This window comes from Herpailurus yagouaroundi, unplaced genomic scaffold, assembly GCF_014898765.1.
Source record: "Herpailurus yagouaroundi ecotype Mexico unplaced genomic scaffold, PumYag 222, whole genome shotgun sequence".
NCBI lineage: Eukaryota > Metazoa > Chordata > Mammalia > Carnivora > Felidae > Herpailurus > Herpailurus yagouaroundi.
The window spans coordinates 2,374,516-2,394,440 of NW_024412453.1; the positions used below are offsets into that span (position 1 = coordinate 2,374,516).

Below are 19,925 nucleotides of genomic sequence, written 5' to 3' on the forward strand. Positions count from 1 at the left end.
ACCAAAACAAGTTCTAATTCTTCCCATTACAATTATATTGGTACTTTTTCAAAAGGTCCAATTCTTTAAAAAATTATTTTGGGGGATATAATTTACATAGAATATTAGCTTCAGGTGTACAACATGATTTGATATATGTATATACTATGAAGTGAGCACAATATCCAGTTAACATCTGTCACCACATATAGTTATAATTTTTTCTTGTGATAAAAACTTTCTAAAAGTTTTTTGTTTGTTTTGAAAGAAAGAGCGATAGAGTGAGCAGGGTAGGGGCAGAGAGAGAGAGAGAGAGAGAGAGAGAGAATCCCAAGCAAGCTCCGTGTTATCAGCATAGAGCCCAACATGGTGCTCAAACTCACAAACCGCGAGATCTTGACCTGAACTGAAATCAAGAGTGAGACACTTAATCAACCAAGACACCCTGTGTTCCTTGTGGTGAAAACTTTGAAGATCTTCTCTCTTAACAACCTTCACATATATAATATAGTATTATTAACCATAGTAACCATTATATCACCATAACTTATTTATAACTGGAAGTTTGTATCTTTTGACCACCTTAAAAAGTTTTGTTTCGTTTTAGATCTTTTCTGACACAGAAGCCTGTGCTTATTATCAGCCCCAGACTCATAAACTGGAAACCCAAAAGGCCAGGTCTGGCTAGGCAGAAGCCTGGGTCTCCGGTGTCCCTCCAACCCTGGCTATCATCACATAGGGAGAAGTGCATGACTGAGTGAAACCAAAACATCAAGGTAGCAGATCAAAAGCAATTCTCCTAGAATCGGTCTATTCCAAGATCCCAAGACTGTCTCAGGACAAACAGAAAGGAGCTTGGGCAGTGAGGACGGTCCAATGTCTCTAGAGAGGCAACAGCTGCAAATGCCACCCCCGCCAGCACTTAGCCGCTAGAGATGACTCCGGCCAGGTCCTAAGCGCTCACCTAGGAGGCGTGGCTGGGGAGGGGGTGGAGCCAGAGAGGGAGAGGGCGGGGCTAGGCAGAATTACAAGCAGGAGAGGGGAGGGACCGGATCCAGAAGGAGGAGCAAGGCCAGTCCCGGAAGGAGAAACCAAGGGGAAGGTTCAATCCTACCGGTAGGGCCAGAAACAGGGCGGAACCAAAGCAGGGGAGAATCCGGGGTTGGGCTAGGTCTGGGCAGAGCAGAGGGAGAAAGCCTAGAAGGCGGAGGAGGCCTTACGGCTACCTCCTCGATAACCCCGCCAGGCCAGGCATGAAGCCTGGGCGACCCAGAGGACGGGGCCAGGGCGGGGCCGTGGCTCAAGAGGAGGAGCAGAGGCGTGCCCAAGCCTGGGGGGGGGCAGGGCAGGGACGGAGTCAAGACCCAGGGGGTGGGCCCAAGCCCAGGGGGCGGGGTGTGGCCGGGGCAGTGGTTCGGGGGCGGGTCCAAGCCCAGAAGGTGAAGCTGGGTAAGAGGAGGCAGTGGCCAGTGGCGCAGGTCAGACATTGGACGGCTGCAGGCCTACGAGATGTAGGGCCAGGGCGAGCAGCCCGAGCAGCAGCAGCAGCCCGAGCAGCAACCGTAGGAGTGTTCGCGCGGTGGAGCCGCGGGACCGCCGGCTCGTAGACCTCACGTATTCCTCGACGACGTCGGCGAAGCGGAACTTGTCTGGCGCGTAGCCAAGCTGGGCGCGGGCCTTGGCGATCTGGAAGGTGTGTGTCACGGCCACGCTGCGCACCTGCGGGGGGGGGGGGGTGGGTGGGTAGCAGAGTGGCGGGCCCATGAGGGTGGGAAACACATTCCAACTTGTGTTACCCCCAGGGAAGAGAGGGCAGGGGTTTCCCTTCCTTCGCACATCAGATCCCATGTGCTGCGTCTCGCACCTCCTCAGGGAAGATTTCCTTTCTCCCTTCTCCCATTTGCCTCGAGAGCGAGGCTTCCAGGAGGCGTTTTCTGCATCTCCCCCACCCTACTGAACTTCTCAGTCCCCCCAAAATGACGGTCCCACCTCTGCACGTCCCTTCCCGGGCTAGCGGCCTAGCACAGGGCTGGGAGTCAGCAGGTTCTTGGCTATGTTCTAAAAGAAGCTGACCGCCCTGCCCGGGCCCCGGGCGCTGCTCTCCGGAAATGTCCCCAGGAAACACGCTAGGCTTCTCTGGCTACAGCCCCAGGACACAGCCTTCACACCCTCCCTGGTTAAACTTCCCTAAGAGAGGAATTCAATTATGAAGACATGATTCTCTCCAGCTTCTGGGCTCCCTGGGGCCCCATAGGCTTCAAGGGCAGTACTGACAGTTATGAATAACTGAACAGGCCCTGTGCCTGGTCTGGGCTAAATCCTTTCTAGGCCTTATCTTATTTAATTCCCTGAGGTGGCACTAACACTGTCTCCTCTTTACAGAGGTTAGATGACTTGCCTAGACTCACAGGGAGCCGCATTCCAGGCCCTGCACTTCCTGGCCATGCTGGGACCGGAGAGAGGATGCCCTCCCACCTCATGTCTTCCTCTGTTGTTCCTCAGCCAGACACTTGGAGGGGGTCTGAGAGAATGGCTTGATTCTCCCATGGCACTGAAACAGCCCCTCTGGCCAAGCTGCTGGTCTTGGATACTCGTGGGAGAGGGGAGAGGCCAGTCTTGTTCCTTTTTGCCCCAGGTAGTAAGTTCAAGGCTTTGGGGGATACAGCTGGGAACTAGATCAGCAAGGTCCTGGACACAGTGCTCTCAGATCTCAGGCTTAGATGTTACCTTACTTTGGGAAGTCTCCCTAACTGCCTCAGACCTAGCTCAGGTGCCCCTTCTGTGTGCTCTGAAGTTCCTAATAATTTCCTTCAGTATAGGCCTTATACTGTGTTAGGTTTCCCGGTTGTCCTCCCCTTTGGACTGTGAGGTATTCGAGGTAAGGGCTGTGTCTTGCCTTAGTTACTCCACACAGTTCCTGGCACACATTAGGGGCTCAAAAAATGTTCAATGAATCGGACTGTAACTAGCTGGTTGGGTATGTCACAGTTTGACCAGCAGAGGGCGCCAGAGCCATAGTGCCCAGAAACTTCCTTAGCTAAGTAGGGATCCTTTGCCCCTTAGCTGAACAAGGAAACTTACAAGTGAAACAAGAAGGAGGGGAGCTAAGTCCCTTCCGCAATTCAGCAGCGACTTGGTAACTAATTTACATTAATGTGATTCCTGATTCGCTTTGAGCTTGAAATCATTTAGGTCTGGTCTGGGTTCAAATGCCAGCTCTGCTTCTTAAGTGCATGTTCATGGGCAGGTTTTTTCACCCCTGTGTGTCTCATTTCCTCTGTAAATGAAGGTAACAGTCTACAATTTCAAGTAGCATTGAAAACTAAATGATATAAAGCACAACACCTGGCATATCATCACCACTCAGTAGATGGCCACTATTGTCATTATTCTCTTTCCTCTGCTAGTCTGGATAGTTCAAAGGAGAAACCACAGGGAAGTGCTTCTTGCTGTGGCCCATTCCCTATTGTCTGAGTTAAACAGCACTGAGCTTGGAGTATGAAGTCAATTCCCAAAGTGTGTGACCTTGGACAAGCACTAACTTCTCCAGTGTTCAGTTTCTTATAAAGTTCAGTTTCTTATCATAAAACACCATCACAATCTCTTGCCCTTACTAACTTAGCAGGACATCAGAGAGAATCATATGCAGAGTGAACTGGAAGGATTTTGCAAGTAATGCCAAACACTACTATTTACAACCTGCATTAAAACATCCTCTCTTTTAAACTGTATGTACAAAGAGAAATCTGCATCATCATTTGGGAATAGTATTCTGTACACAGTAGGCACTTGTATACTTATTATTCAGTAAGCGTGAACCTAGAACCACCAGGTTCTGTGTGCATGTGTCTCGAGTGTCAGTGGCACTGGTGGGGAGTGTTGGCATATTCAAAAATGTGAATGTCACAGAACCTGTCTTTGGGAGCTTCCGGTCTGGCAGCGAAGATAAGCTGCTTATGAATGAATGACAGGGATGAGGGACAGGCTCAGAGCTAATCACATTTCAGACCAAGAAAGCACAGCCTAAGCAAAAGCCCAGAGGCTGGGATGGTTGTAAAAAGCTAGCACTAGATTTGGGCCCACAAGGAAGGTTCTGAGACCTCAGACAAGGATCCAGTTATGGTGTCCAACGGGTGAGGGGAGCTGGTGGTGGGGCTGTGGTGCAGGGCACCTCCCCCCCCTCCCGCCCCAGCAGCCCACCTACCTCGCTCCGGGTGAGCAGTGGTTGGACGCTGCAGATGGGCCTCAAGGCCAGGTGCACATACTCCATCACCGCAGCTGTGGGGGGAGAGAAGGGCCAGTGACCAGGGGGCCTTGCTCTGCAAGCTCTGGGGAGACCCTCGGGGACAAATGAGTTGGGGGCATTATTTGCTTTGCTAGGGGGAGTCTCTTCATTTTGCAAAATTCTCCTGTCCCTGGGTTCCTTTAGATCAGCAGTTGTCAGCTCGTGCCGGGGAGGTGGGGGTGGGGGCTTGCTTGGCTGTGAAATGTGTCACAAGTACGTTGTTATTAATATTAAAGGACTGACATTTGAAAACAAATCAGAGCAGATTCAGAGTTATCTCAAATCATGTCTCCTTCCCCCCCCTCACTTCTATTCCAATGTGGTCTCTTGAGTAGGAGAGAAAGAAGTTGCAACGGTGGTTCTCAACCGGACCACTTTTAAAAATGCTCATGCTTCCCCCACCCCCTTGCTCTTGCTGATGCTGATGTAATTGGTCTGGGATGCGGCTGAGGCATTTTTATGTTTTATAAGCTCCCAGGTGATTCTAATGCGCAGCCAGAGTTAAGAACTAGGGGGTTATAGTTAGCTCGCTCGGAACGCTATACAATCCTATGTAACGGCCAGAACCTGTAGCTGCTCTTTCCCCAGCTGGGGGGTCAAAGAGTGTCAATCACTGTGGCAACACTGTGCGTGAGAAGTCACCCCACGTGTGGCCTAGTGGGCATAAGTTTGTAAATCCCTGCTTTACATGTCAAGCACCCCAATGCATTTAAAATACAACAGATCTAGCTAAGATTTTCCAGGAACGCAGCTCTTCGTGTCATGAGGATCACTTGTCCCCCTCAGGCTGACCACTCCATGCCTGATGTCTGCGTTCCGGCTGGAAGGAGGCCCGCAGAGGTGATGATGGGGGGTGCGGATGAGAGTAGAGACTGAGCTTCAGGGTGCGGAGGAAGCTCCACCTGCTCCGAGGCAGACTTCTCTTCAGCCCCAGGGCCCCCTGGCCCCCTGACTGGCGTGATGCCTTCCAAGACGGGCCACAGGACTGGGTGTGGGTTTTGAAGTCAGCCAAGCCCGGGTGTGAACCTGCCTCTCCCGCTTTCTCACCGTGGCTCCATGAGCAGGTCACTAACCTCTCAGGGCCTCAGAGGCCTCATCTTTACTTGGGTCCAATCATACCCACCTAGAAAGTAGGGTAGGGTTTACTCAGGGTCAGGACTATGGCAAGGAGGTTGCCAGGCAAATGCAGATCGGGCTTGGAGCACCTGACCCCTGAGAGTGACCGTCTCCTTAGATTTTGTGCCCTCAGTGCCTCACTCGTCTCCACCTAGTCCTGGCCCTGGGCTTGAAATAAGGTGATGCATGTGCACCTGGTACATGGAGGGCTTGTAATACACACACCCCTTCCCTTACCTGTTAGGTAAACCCAGGAAGTGGGCACCTGGATCCAGGGCTGGCTGTACCCTAGCTTCTCAAACTGCAAGGAAACATGGCCTGAGATGAGAAATGGTCTTTCAGGGGCTGGTGTGGAAAGGCCACATGTTCCCTTTGCCCTCTGTAGAGGTACCACCCGGCCCTCTGCCTGCCCACCCAAGAGGGCAAACCCAGCAGCCAGCCCCAACCCTGTGCCAGTCTTGAAATGGAAAGCTTTAGGGGCGCCTGGGTGGCGCAGTCGGTTGAGCGTCCGACTTCAGCCAGGTCACGATCTCGCGGTCCAGGAGTTCGAGCCCCGCGTCAGGCTCTGGGCTGATGGCTCGGAGCCTGGAGCCTGTTTCCGATTCTGTGTCTCCCTCTCTCTCTGCCCCTCCCCCGTTCATGCTCTGTCTCTCTCTGTCCCAAAAATAAATAAACGTTGAAAAAAAAAATTAAAAAAAAAAAGAAGTGGAAAGCTTTGATCTAGAAAAATCAAGCAGGGCATGGATGCATGGGTAGGTTTTTAACCTGGGATCATTCACATCATTTAGTTATTATTTCCATCTGCCTACACCCAAAGACATTCCAAGGCACTTAACGTAAAACCTAATTTTTCTAGAATTGACTTTTCTGCTATTAAGGAATAATAATAAAAAAATCCGGCATGTGTGTGGAGGGTGGTAGGAGATGCATGAAGAGATAGGCTGGCACAAGATGAAGTCTTCATTTGTATAAAAACTGTCTGGGTCACAAAAAAAACAAAAACAAAAAAACAAAAAAATGGCAATAACAAGTGTTGGCAAAGATATGGAAGAATGGAACCCTGTTACACTGGTTTTGGAAATGTAAAATGGTGCAGCACTTTGGAAAACAGCCTGGCAGTTCCTCAAAAGGTTAAACAGAGATACCATATGATCCAACAATTCCACTCCTAGGTAAACACCCAAGGGAAATGAAAATGTACGTCCACAAAAAACGTATACAATCTTATTCATAATAGCCCCAAAGTCAAGAAAGCCCAACTTCTATCAACTGATGGATGGATAAACAAAATGTGGTCTATCCCTGGAATAGAATATTTTTTGGCAGTAAAAAAAGAATGAATACTGATATGATGCAGGCTACACATGAACTTTGAACTCATGATGCTAAATGAAAGAAGCCTAACACAAAAGTTCACATACTGTACAATTCCATCTATATGAAATGTCCAGAATAGGCAAATCTATAGAAACAGTAGACTCGTGGCTGTGTAGGGCTTTGGGGTGATGGTTGCACAACTCTAAATATACTAAAAACCATTGAACTATGTGCTTTAAATAGGTGAATCAAACAGTATATGCTCAATAAAGCTGTTGACATTGACATGTCTGCATGCCCCACAGATGGATCCTCCCCAGCAGAGGGGTTCTGGTCAACCTCTTCCAGGCAGGCCTGGCCCCAAGAAGGAGTCTACAGGGTGCTGGGTGTGGAGGCCAGGGTTCTCGGAGGGGCTGCAGCACAGGAAGCCCCAGGGCTAACAGCTTCCTTTGACTTCAGTCTACCTTCCACTTACCCCTTACACAGCTTCATCACATAGTGTGGGGGCATCATGAGCAAACTTCCACAGGGCAAGTCGACATAAATCAGGAATCAGGGAGCAGCTAAGTGGTTCAGTCAGTTGAGCGTCTGAGTCTTGATTTCAGCTCAAGTCATGATCTTATGGTTTGGTTCATGAGATTGAGCCCCACATTGGGCTCCACGCTGACAGCATGGAACCAGCTTGGGGTTCTCTCTCTCCCTCTCTCTCTCTGCCCCTAAGCCTGCTTGGGATTTTTCTCCCTCTCTCTCTCTCAATCAAAATAAATAAATAAACTTAAAAAAAATTAGGGGGCACCTGGGTGTCTCAGTCGGTTAAGCATCCAACTCTTGGTTTGGGCTCAGGTCATGATCCCAGGGTCATGGGATTGAATTCCACCTCAGGCTCCATGCTGATTATGGAGACTGCTTGGGATTCTCTCTCTCTCTCTCTCTCTCTCTCTCTCTGCCTCTCTCCCGTGCTCTCTCTCATAAAATAATTTTTAAACATTTAAAAACAAAAAAAATCAAGAATCAGACTGGGAGAGGCTAAGGCAAACCAGGGAAGTACATGGTCCCCCAAAGGGGCAGCCACAACCCAGCTCCAGCCAGTTCCAATGTTGCCCAGTGTACACTATTGCTAGAGCTGTTTTTCAATGTGAAATCTTCCGATTTTCCGGAAGTAGGAAAGGATGACGAGAGGAGATGTGCAGAATCCTTTAATTCTCACTTGGGGTGGAGGCAGGTGGACATCTGGGCACCTACCAGTGGGGCCATCCACTCGAAGAGGTTGACACTCTCCCCGTCATTGATATAGTATGCCTGGCCACTCTGAGAGGGACACACAGGGAGGGGGACAGTCAGGCATCTGCCCACCACCTGACCCCACCCTTTCAGATGGCCAGCAGCTGCCCTGACTCCCCAGTTCTCCCGAGCAGCCATTGAGGAGTCATGGCCATTGTCTAACCCTGGGGACAGACCTGGGTAATTCCCTTGGAATTCTGAGACTGCCACACTGAAAAGCTGTGTGACCTCGGCAGAGTCACTTAACCTCTCTGTACCTAAATGGGACGAAAATAATGGGATCTCCCTCTTGGGCTATTGTGAAGAGTAAATGTGACAGCATAGGTAAAATGCTTAGCATTTGGTTACCATTAGTTCAGGATCCACAACACCTACATCACAGGGTTACCGCAAGGAGTTAGCGACGCCCTATAAAGACACCCCACCCCTAGCTTCCCTGGGCCCACAGTCCCACCGGCCATCTTGAGTTGGGGAGAAATGTGTGTGAGCCAGGAACCCCCTAGGGATGGGGCACCCCGCCTGCCGTCTGCTGGGGGGAGGTGGGGACAGCATGGCAGGAGACTCACAGCTACATAGCCCTTGGCCACGGTGAGGGCCTCGGCTGCCAACACGTGTGCCTGCACCAGATTGTGCACGTGGACCCAGTTCATCTGTGTCCTGCGGTCCCCAAATCGGAACATGAATAGTCTCTTCTTGATGTGGCTCTGGAGAGGGTGATAAACACAAACCCAAGTCTGGAGTGGCTTTGAATACCATTTATATGATGATGGCTCCCAAATTTCTAGCTCCAGGCCAGACCCACGTCCCGACGCCTCCATGTCCTGGAGCGTGCGCCTGACCTTCTAGCTCCTGTTCACCATCCCCCCCAGGCGCCCCACATCTTACTAGAGAGCACTCTGTGGCTCAGGCTGAAACCCTGGAGCCTCCGCTGGCCTTCCCTTCTCTCCAATCCACATTCAAGCCACCTGCAAACCCACTGGACTCAACTGTTAGAATCTGTCCAGAATCCAACCACTTCTCATGGCTGTGACGGCTGCCCAGCTTCTATACCTGGACACCGAAATAGCTTCCTAGCCGCTTCGGCTTCCACCCATGGTCCTTGCTGCTGTTCTCCGCACAGCCAGGGGGATCCTTCTGAATTTGAAGTCAGATCCTATGTGTCCCTGCTCAGAGTCTTTCAGATGCCCACTGCCAAGTTGAAGGCCAAAGTCCTGACAACGGCTCAGGAGGCCCTTCTGACCTGGTCCCAGCTACTCTCAGACTTCATTTCCTACTAACTCTCTTGTGCACCCAGCTCCTGCCACATGGCCTCCTGGATTGTGCAGCAGGCTCCCATCTCGGGGCCTGCCCCTGCCTGGAAGGTCCTCCCCTAAACACTTGTGTGGTGCACCCTGCCAGCTCCTTCAAGGTGAAGAAGCCTCAAGGTTCCCCTGTCCCCTGCTCGTTGAGACTCCCTGGCTGCCTGTGCGCCCAGCTCCCACACCTTGCTCCCCCTGTCCTCTTTCTCCATCGTACCCGGCACCTTCGAACACTCTTTATCATTTATCATGCGTATTATCCATCTCCTCCTGTGAAAATATAAGCCCCACAAGGATAGGAATCATTGTCTGCTTTGTTCACTGATCTGTCCCGAAGCCTGGAATAGTGATCTTTCTAATTTCCAGGTTTGTACCCAAGCTGGCTGCTCTATTTGGACCACCTTCTCTCTACCACCCCATTTCCTTGGTTAATTCTTTCTTCTCTTTCCAAACAGCATAGGCATCACTACCTCCAGGAAGTCCTCCTGGACTGCCCCTACCAGGTCGTCTCTGCTGTGCTCCCACATTCTCCTTCTTTCCTCCACATAGCCCTTACCACACTGACTCTGTGGCATCCATCTCCCTGACGTGGCTGTGAGAAATGTGAGGACAGGGCCTCCAGTCCCTCATAGCTATACTGCTGGCACCTGGCTTTCTCTGGAGAGAGGCTTTCTATATGGCAGCACGAGATGAGCCATCTGGCCATCTTCGAGCCCACATCTGAGTAGGGACAGTAGGCTCCCTCTGCCTCTTTGGGGTCATAGCTCCGTGTCTCTCCAACCTGTGCCTAACCCTGGCTGGCACACACTGAGACCTTTGTTCCTCGTGGGTCTGATAGGGGTAGGGACATCTCCCAGAACTAAGAGTCCCAGGCTCAGGACATTGCCCCAAGACTGACACAGTGACTGTAGACTGGAAGAGCCCCATCCATGCACACATCAGCCAGACTCCTCCTGTGCCTTGTGCACAGGCCTGGGTTGACATACCGCCACACGGGGCAGGTGCCTCTGCTCTTCAGGGCCATAGATCCCCGGGGGCCGGAGCACACACGTCCGCAGAGTGCCTCCTCCTAGGACACAGGGAGGGAGGTCAGGGCCTGGGGAGGGGTGGACCAGCAGGGAGAGACACAGACATGCTGTCCACATCTCCCAGTCCTTACCTGGATAGGTCGGCAGGGAAGACAGTCCCTTGGGCTTTCCTCATTGAATTACTTATTCTCAGTCCATCAGTCAGTCATTTAACAGCATTGAGGGGTTCCCCAACCTCTCCCCCTTGCACTGGGCCCTGGGATGGATGCTGTGGAGAACCCAAGGATGACCAAGGAATGGTCCCTGCCCTCATGATGCTCACGGGCCAGTAACAGAGGTAAGACTGAGATGCAGATATGTACGTGGCCCATGACAGTTCAGTCAGCACTTGGCAGACATAATCTCCTTTGGCTCCCCTGAGAGTCCTACTGTGCCCATTTTACAGATGCACAGAGAGACCCTCACTCCTGTGTGCCAATAGCTGTAGCTCTTTCCTTTTTCTGATCATCAGCTAGATAAGGACTCTGGTGACTCTCAGGGAGAGCCTACTATGTGCCTGATGCTCTGGTAAGCCAGGTTTGCTTTTTTTTTAATGTTTATTTATTTATTTTTGAGAGACAGAGAGAGACAGAGTGTGAGTGGGAGAGGGGCAGAGAGAAAAGGAGACACAGAGTCCGAAGCAGGCTCCAGGCTCTGAGTTATCAGCTCAGGGCCTGATGCGGGGCCCGAACCCATAAACTGTGATGAAGTCTGAGGATTAACCAACTGAGCCACCCAGGTGCCCCCAAGGTTTTTTCCTTCAAGGCAACCCTATGAGGTGAGAACTGTTACTATTCCTGCTTCTGGATCAAAGAACCAAGCCTCAGAGAAGGGACGTGATTTGCCTAAGGGCACACAGCTCAGCCCAGTAGAGATGAGATGGGGGACCAAAGCCCAGGTTCTGATGCTACAAACGGACTCTGTGTTTCTGCTCGCGCAGCCTCGGTCTCCTTGGAAAATGGGTGCTTTGTAAATAGTGGTAGCGATTGTACTTTTCAGGCAATCAGTGGAGAAGGGAAGAGACTGGAGCCATCAGCATAAGAGCCTGGAGGCTGTCCCCCTCACTCTCACTCTCTGTGCCAGCAGAGTCCCCTAGACCAACAGGGAGCTTGGTCCAGAGCCCCCCAACTTCTCTGGCACGGGTCTCCCCACATTGATGGAAGCAGTAAACGAGTCTCCTCTGGAGAAGTCTGGGGGTACAGCCTGAAGGCTGCCACAGACATATGTCTGTCAAGTCTTAAGAAACCCTACAAAAATTTCAGTTTATCTCATAATCTATTTAAGATTTAAAAAAAATTTTTTAATTACTTATTTGTAAATTATTTGACTTTCAACCCCAACCCCTGGAGATGGAACCTTCTGGAAGATGTTCCTACTCTCCTGAGGCTCAGGTTCCCCAAGGGACCGCACCCCAGTTTGGGAAGCCCCAGTGTACCTCGTCCTCTGGGACCAGAAGCCCACCTTCCTTTGGGGGTCCCTCCCCCTCTGCACAAGGTCTTAGGGGACCATCAGTCTAGATGCACCAGATGTGTCACTCTCCTCTGAGGTGGTGGCCACGGGACCCAAGCTGGGCCAGTGACATGTTCTCACCCAGGAATGTGACTCTCGGTATCACTGACACCGGGCTCTAAAATCCTCAGAGTGGGTTCACCCTGAAGAGACTGGTCACCAGCTCCTGCCACCCAGGTCCCCGGAGCTGCCCCAACCCTGTCCTATTTGCAAGCTCTGGTGATCATTTTTCTGCAAATATAGTTTCCAGAAGCTATCCCACATCCTTCCGTAGTAAGTTCCTTTTCCTCGCAAACTTTGCCAGGGCCAGTGTCCTGGGTCATAGCCAAACACCCTGACTGCCTCTCCACCGATATCCTCACTTTACAATGAGGCCAGTGCAGCGGACTGAGTGGTAGCCCCAGAAAAGATATGCCCACATCCCGGAACATGTGGATATGACCTTATTTGGACGAGGGCCTTTGCAGATACAATTAAGGCTCTCAAAATGAGATCATCCTGGATTATGCTGGTGAGCCCCAAATCCAATGTCAAGTATCCCTTATAAGGGACTCACAGAGAAGAGACACATGAACCGCAAGGAATGAGTGGGGCCATAAGCTGGGAAATGATTCTCCCATAGAGCCTCCTACAGGAAGTGCAGCCCAAGCCACACTTTGATCTCCAACATCTGGCTGTAAACCACAAGAGGAGACCTTTCAGTTTTAAGCCACCAAGTTTGTGGTCATTTGTCCCATCACACTGAGCTGAGATCTGCACTCTCAGGGCTCTGCTTCAGGGACCAGGGCTCTCCTTGCCGGGTTACAGGCAGAGTCTCAGGGACCAGCTTGTGTTAGCAGGGACTGGAAATCACCCAGCGTGACCACGGTTGGACTCCTGGAAGGCAGGTATCAGGTGAGCTTTTCTGTAAGCAGACTGCAGCTAATTTTAAACTCTGGGTCACCTGGGCATGGTCAGGGGAGCGGCGGGGAGGTCAGGTTGCAGCTGACATTGACTGGCGGGGCACTGGGCAGCCACGTCACAGAGGGGCAGGGCCCAGGGTATCCATGACTCCCGACCACGAAGAGCTGGGGATGCTCGTATAAATAATTCTTGTCCAAAGGATTAAGTGTCTGTTTTGCAGGCTGCTGGTCCGGCCATGGAAGGCTCCAGGCAGAAAAGACAGTTCAACCGCACAGGGTCAACCCCCTGGGAAAACAGCCGGATGTATGTTCCCACTGGGATCAGGGGTCAAGGCCTGACAGGCCCAGGGTGCCAGGATGGAGTGGGAGGATTTTAGGGAAAAGAGCCTGTGCTCAGTGGCCTGCTCAGCTGTGGCTGCAGTGAAGCATGATGGTTCAGCTCCAGGCTCTGGTGTTAGACGCCCCCTGGAGTAGGGGTGGGGTGTTCAAATCCCACCTCTGCCACCTAATAGCCAGGTGACCTTAGCTAAGTCAGTTCAGCTCTCAGCCTTAGCCTCCTCCCCTGTAAATCTGGGGATTATAATTGCAACCAGCGCTCACTCTCCAAATCTACTTGGCTCCTGAGTTTAGATACTTAAGGTAGTAAGAGAAACCAAGTTTTCTGATTCTTTTTTAGTTTCTGAATTTCAGAAAGCAGAAAGTGATCACTTGAAGAGCAAGGGATATATCTAAATCTATCTGGCTCCTGAGTTTGGAAAGCAGGGGATCCTTAGGATTCTTAGCTCATATGGATGCTGTAAAGAATTACTGAGACCTTTGCATATAAAATTAGCATGTAAGGGACACCTGGGTGGCTCAGTCGGTTAAGCATCCGACTTTGGCTCAGGTTATGATCTCACGGTTTGTGGGTTCAAGCCCTCGTCAGGCTCTGTGCTGACAGCTCAGAGCCTGGAGCCTGCTTCGGATCCTGTGTCTCCCTCTCTCTGCCCCCCACCTCCCACCACTTGTGCACTGTCTCTCTCTCTCAAAAAATAAATAAACATTAAAAATTTTTTTAAAAAAGTAAAAAACATCCTTAAACTAGATCTACTCCTATGTGGCAGAAGAAAGATCCACTCTTATCTGTCTCTTCCCTCACCCAAGATGTGAGCAACTTGAGGGCAGAGACTGGACGTGACTTTCTCCAGACTATGTCCCTGATGGGGTTTGGGCACATAGCAGATGCTCAGAATTTGTGGAATGATGAATGACAGAGGCCCTGGGGAACTGTCCTTTGGAAGGAAGGTGAACCTCAGAAACATAGAAGCTGAAAGCTAGACTCGCACATATATTCTGGGGGGAGGCAGCGGGGGGCATGTGCATTTGCCCTGAGTAGGGCCCCACGACACTTACCTGGGAGAGGTGTGCCATTGGCCATGAGGGTCAACTGGTCAGCGATGGCTTTGGTTCGTGAGTAGTGGTCCATATGCTGCCAGAGGACAAGGAGAAGAGCACCACCAGGTAGGGGTCAGTGGCACTGCCCAGCCCCTCTGGGCCCAGGGCTGCCCTCCCTGCTTCAGACTACATAGGGGCTGGATTCTGGGGGCTCCCCCTGGGAAATGGCCAGCGCCCTTCTTTTCCCTTGGGGTAGGAGCCATGGGAGCAGAGTTCAGAGCAGTAACGATGACCAGAGCTCCTTCACTCGGGGAGGGTCTTGCTGGCCCCCAGCGCGAGCCCCGGGATGCAGATGCTGCGTGTGCACTGGATGAACTATTTCCATGCAGTCCTCCAGGTGTTCATGGCATTTCACACGCATCAACTCGCTGCCTGCTCTCCACACCCCACCGGGGTGGTATTTTCATGCCCAGATGAAGAAACAGTGGCTCAAAGTGACTTGTACAAGGCCCCACAGGTAGAGAGTGGCCTGGCTGGCTCAAGGCCAAGTCTGTCTGATTTCAGAACCCCTAAAATAGGAGGCTTGTGCTACCCGGTTTTGGGGACCCCTTCTTCATGGGACTCAGCCTGAGTTGTGAAGCTGACCCTGGTTTCCACGCATCCCTACCCTTCGGGCTGTGGATCCCAGGCCCAGTGGCCCTGCCCACCTCTCCTGGAAGCCAGGTACCTTCTCCAGTGGGAAATATGGCACAGAGTCCTCATCACCCTGTTCTATGGGCTTCCCGCCGAACACGACATTGACAGTGCTGGTGTAGATGAGCCTTGGAACTCGCTGACGGACGCAAACTGCAGTGACAACGGCATACACACGCGCGCGCGCGCGCACACACACACACACACACACACACACACACACACACGGGGCCAAGATGAGTAGAAGCTGGAGGAGGAGGTGCACACTGGGACCTCCCTGGGAGAATCCACTGACCTCCACCCAGTCTTTGCCACACATCCTGGCCCCTGGGGCCCTCCCAGAATACAGAGCTGCTCAGGAGGGAAGGGGTGTGGGTCAAGTCCCTGCTCCGTGGGGCCCTGGGAGCCAGGCTGGCTCACTCCTCCTTCTCAGTATGGCTGTGGCCCCTGAGCTACCTTGCTGGGGGCAAGTCAGAAGAAAGTTTCAATCGATGGGGACATAGGAAAGAGACACTCTAGAATCAGAGAAAAGACCGGATGCAGGACAAGGCAGACATGCCCAGAGCCCCCATAGGTGGGTCTTCTATTTTGGTGCTTCAGCAACTTTTCTAACTCTTGATCCCTGAAATGTAAACTCCGCTGCCCGTGTCCCCAGACATGCTGTGGCCACACTGACCCGTCCCATGCAGGGGCCTGGGCAGGTCTGCAGTTTAGGAAGGATGTGCTGCCCACAGGCCCTACACTGGGGTGGGTGGGGGCAGGGGAGGAGGGTCCCACCTCTGTCCCCCTACCCTGTCCCCAGGGCCGGGCCTGTGGCAGGAGAGGGGAGAGAAGCAGGAAACACACAGCAGGTCACACGGAGCTCGGAGCGCCTACCATTGATTACTAGTTTGGTGCCTCCAACATTTATAGACTCAATCTGCTCTTTTTGCAGCTAAAAGACAAGACGGAGGTGGGAAGTCGTGGTGCTGTCATGCCTCGTCGCTGAGGCCATAAGGCTGGGCTTAGGGTCGGGCAGGACAGGGCCTACAGAATGTCCAGCTCAGAAGCAGAGATCTGGGAGGCCCACAGGAGGTGCAGGAGCCCTGGGTACCAGTGCCCAGCTCTGTCAGCATCCCCCTGAGCGCCCCCCACCTCTGCCTGGCCCTCAGCTATCTCATCAGCTCCCCTCTGGGTGGTCAGCAGGATGAAATGCACCCGACGGGAGGACTTGGTACAGTGTTTGACCCAGAAAAGGGGCTCAAAATGTTTGGGTCATTTCCTCACTATGGAAGTCTCAGTTTCCTTATCTATAAGACAGACAAGAGTAATACTGTCCATGCCCTCGCGAGGTTGGGGTGTGAAAAATAAAAACACCTTGTCTGCAGAGAGAGCGCTGCTCGTGTGCCCGGAAAAGGGCGAAGCCTGTGCATCTTACTTAATCCTTCCGACCAGACTAGGAGATGGGTTCTATCTTGATTTTTAAACTATATTTATCCTCATTGCAGTTGCTTTTAAATAGATAATGCAATCACATGGTTAAAAATATCTCAAACAGGGGTGCCTGGGTGGCTCAGTTAGTTGCTTGAGTGTCTGGTTCTTGATGTCAGTTCAGGTCTTGATCTCAGGGTTGTGAGTTCAAGCCCCATGTTGGGCTCTGTGCTGACAGTGCAGGGCCTGCTTGGGACTGTCTCTCTCTCTCTCTCTCTCTCTCTCTCTCTTGCTGTCTCTGCCCTTCTCCTACTTCCACATGCACATGTGTGCGTGTTCTCTCTCTCAAAAAAAATAAATAAACATTTAAAGAAATCACTCAAACACTAACAAGGGTACATAGTGAAAAGGAAATGTCCTTCCCATTCCTGACTCCCAGCCTTCCTCCCCACCCCCCGCAGAGGCAACCACTGTTCCTATTACAGGCCGGTGTATTTCTAGACATAATCTATACTTATTCATATCAGCACATACACACGTGTGAATATCCTAGCTTCTTTTTTATACAAACAGGAGGATATCAAACACTGTTTTTTGCACCTTGGAAATTGTTCCGTTATCAACACATATTGAGTTACTTCATTCTGTTGAATGGCTGCATAGAATTTCAATGTGGGGAGACTTTACAATTTATTTAAATAGTCCTTAACTGATGGGCATTTACTTTACTTCCTGTTTTTGTTATTTAAAACAATGCTGCAAATATACACACAGTGTGATTTCTGAGTCAAAGGGTGTCTGTTTTGATGGCTACCAGCCCACTGTAAGTACTAGTACGGAGGAGGAAACAGAGGCTCAGAGAGGTTAAGTTAACTCGCCCTGGGTCACACAGCAAGAAAGTGGCAGAACTGGCATGTGGTCCCATGGATGCAAAATGCAGGCTGGGTATAGTCTGAGTCCTTCCTGGATTAGGTGAAGGGCACGTAAAGTTGGGGGTGCACAGAGCCCGGATCTGAACCCCGCTCTAACTCCAGGTATTGTATGTTGGGGTGCTCACCTTCTCAACACCGGACATCCCATAGGATGCCACGTGGAAGACGCAGTCCACCCCTTCGAAGGCACGATACAGGGCTTCTTCATCTCGGACATCGGCCTGAAACACAGAAGGAAGAGTTGGGGCCAGGAGGTTTGGGCCAAGGCAGAGATACCAACCCTGCTACTTGCCAGCTCCCAGAGCTGGTCCCCTGACCCAGGCCGAGCACCGTGGGAGAGGCTGTGGGGCAGGATTTAGCGTATGATTCTACAGGGCATCATCGTCTTCATCATCGTCGGCGGCTCCATTTATCAAGCCAATTCACAGGGGCTGTGCTCGGTGTTTTACGTGCACAGTCTCATGGCCTCCCCAGAAGACCCTCGTGAATCCTCTTTCTATGGATGGGGACACGGAGGCTCAGACATGTGGAGCCTTGTGGCCATGGTTGCCCAGCTGGGAAATGCCAGAGTTTAAATAGTCTGATTCCAAGAGCCTGTTCTCTTCAATATCACACCACGGGTTTCACATCAGACACTGTCCCCAGACCTCCACCAGCAGCCTGGGCCCCCCCACCAGTCCCCAAGATGCTTATCACCGCACCTGGATGAACTCGGTCCCCGGGGACAGCTCCCACTGTGGTCGGCGGAGGTCGAGCAGGATGACAGAAGTGCCACTCTTGGCCAGGCTAGAACCCAGGCTAAAGCCCAGGTAGCCTCCTCCTCCGGTCACCAGAACCTTCTGCCTAGGGGCCTGCGTGGGTGTGGCCTGAGTCTTCTGCTGTGGTGCTAGTGTTGGGGCTGTCTCTGGCTCACTGGGTTTGGGCCCAATTCCAGAACCCCGTCTGGGCCCAGGCTCTACCCTTGGCCCAGGTAACGGTGCAGCTCCTGGCCTAGGTACTGGCCCAGGTACTGACCTAGCTCCTGACCCAGGCCCCAGACCTGGCTTAGGTCCTGAAGCAGCACCAGGCTCCGGCCTAGGTCTAGACACAGCACCAGACTCTGGTCCAGGACCCGGAACAGCACCAGACTCTGGTGCAGGTAGGGACAAAGCACCATGCACTGGTCTGGGTCCTGAAATAGCACCAGGCCCTGGTCCAGGTTCTAGAACCACACCAGGCCCTGGTCCAGGTCTGGTCACAGCACCAAGCCCTGGTCCAGGTTCTAGAGCCACACCAGGCCCCAGCCCAGGTCCTGACACAGCCCCAGGCCCTGGCCCAGGCCCCAGAACAGTAGTAGGCCCTGAAACTGCACCAGGCCCGGGGCCAGGCCCTGACTCAGACCCCAGGCCTGAGACTCCTCCCCATGCCCGGCAGACGGGGCAGCTCTTCTCGCCCTGGCCTGCAGCTCTGCAGGCCTCTGGGGAGGAGCCTGCTGGGTTGGGCTTCATTCTCTACTGAGCCATGCAGACCCAGCATCTGTCCACCTGTAGAGAAAAATAGAAGAAAGAACATTCTAGAGTTGTCTTAAGTCATGTGGATTATCAGACTAAGGGGAACCCCTGGGGGTGCTTAGAGACCCTTTGAACCTGTCCCTTTCAGAATTTTGAGAACTTTCAAGGTGGTTGCTGCCTCCCTTGTGTTTTACAGCTGGGGAAATTGAGGCCCAAAGTCACGTTGCATGGCTGAGGTTTACACCAAGCATTCCTAACTTCTCTACCAGTTCCTTAAAATCCCCGTTCCCATGCAGTACCAGAGGAAGGCAGAGTAAATCATGCCCAGGGGAACCCCAGCAGACTGGAGGTGACCGCTTCTGACTGGGAAGATGGGGAGGGTTTCCTGGAGAAAGAGATAGAAGGAAGAGGAGGAAGAGGAGAAAAGGGGAAATAAAGGGAAGAGATGAGGAGGAGGAATCCCCATGGGGTCTATAAGGGCTCTGTGCTTGGGAACCTGCATGGAAGAGCTGCACCACCCCCACCCTGAATCTGCAGCCCCTGGTTCTCCCAGGTGCCCCAGCAGTGCAGGTGGCTGGCAGTACAGGTCTGCCCAAGCCCTCTGCTGGCTTCAGGGTCAGGTCGGTGAACCGCGGGGTCCAGCACTGAGGATCCTGTCGTCCTGACTCCAGACTTAAAGTGACCCAGCTTCAGTCACTATCACCATCTTCATCCCACACACCCCCCCCCCCATCTCCTGCTCCACCTGAGGCTAAGGCAGCACCATGATGATCATCGTGATCATAATGATGATCAATATGATGATCATATGATCATATGATGATCAATATGATGATCATATGATCATATGATGATCAATATGATGATCATCGTCACCATAATAACAGCAGTGACCATATACCGTGGGTCAACTGTTTGCCAGGCCCTGTGGATACAGAGGCAGGTGTCTCTGCTCTGCATGATGCCTACTGGCTGTAAAAAAAAAAAAAAAAAGGACGGGCACAGGGCACCTGGGTGGCTCAGCTGGTTAAGAGCCTGACTTTTGATTTCGACTCAGGTCATGATCTCACGGTTCGTGAGTTCGAGTCCAGCGTTGGGCTTCGCTCTCTCCTTCTATCTCTGCCCCTCCCCTGCTCATGCTCTATCTCTCTCTCACTCTCTCTCTCTCAAAATAAGTAAAATAAACATAAAAAAAAAAAAGAATGAGCACAACCGAGTGACTGAGTGATGAGCCCCATGGTTGTTGCTGGGAGTGTCAAGGGGCAGGGGCCC

General features: G+C 52.0%; 1 protein-coding gene across 1 annotated transcript; it reads right to left on the reverse strand.

Moving 5' to 3' along the window:
• Positions 1 to 516: 516 nt before the first annotated feature.
• Positions 517 to 18,760, reverse strand: SDR42E2 (short chain dehydrogenase/reductase family 42E, member 2). The gene is made up of 11 exons (XM_040458799.1): positions 17,865 to 18,760; positions 17,289 to 17,384; positions 15,698 to 15,755; positions 14,856 to 14,974; positions 14,147 to 14,222; positions 10,263 to 10,345; positions 8,545 to 8,682; positions 7,940 to 8,005; positions 5,618 to 5,681; positions 4,184 to 4,257; positions 517 to 1,698 (listed from the first exon to the last, which is right to left on the reverse strand). Exons 1-11 carry the CDS (start codon positions 18,648 to 18,650, stop codon positions 1,459 to 1,461), a joined length of 1,800 nt encoding a protein of 599 aa, XP_040314733.1. The 5' UTR covers positions 18,651 to 18,760; the 3' UTR covers positions 517 to 1,458.
• Between the last annotated feature and the right edge of the window lie 1,165 nt (positions 18,761 to 19,925).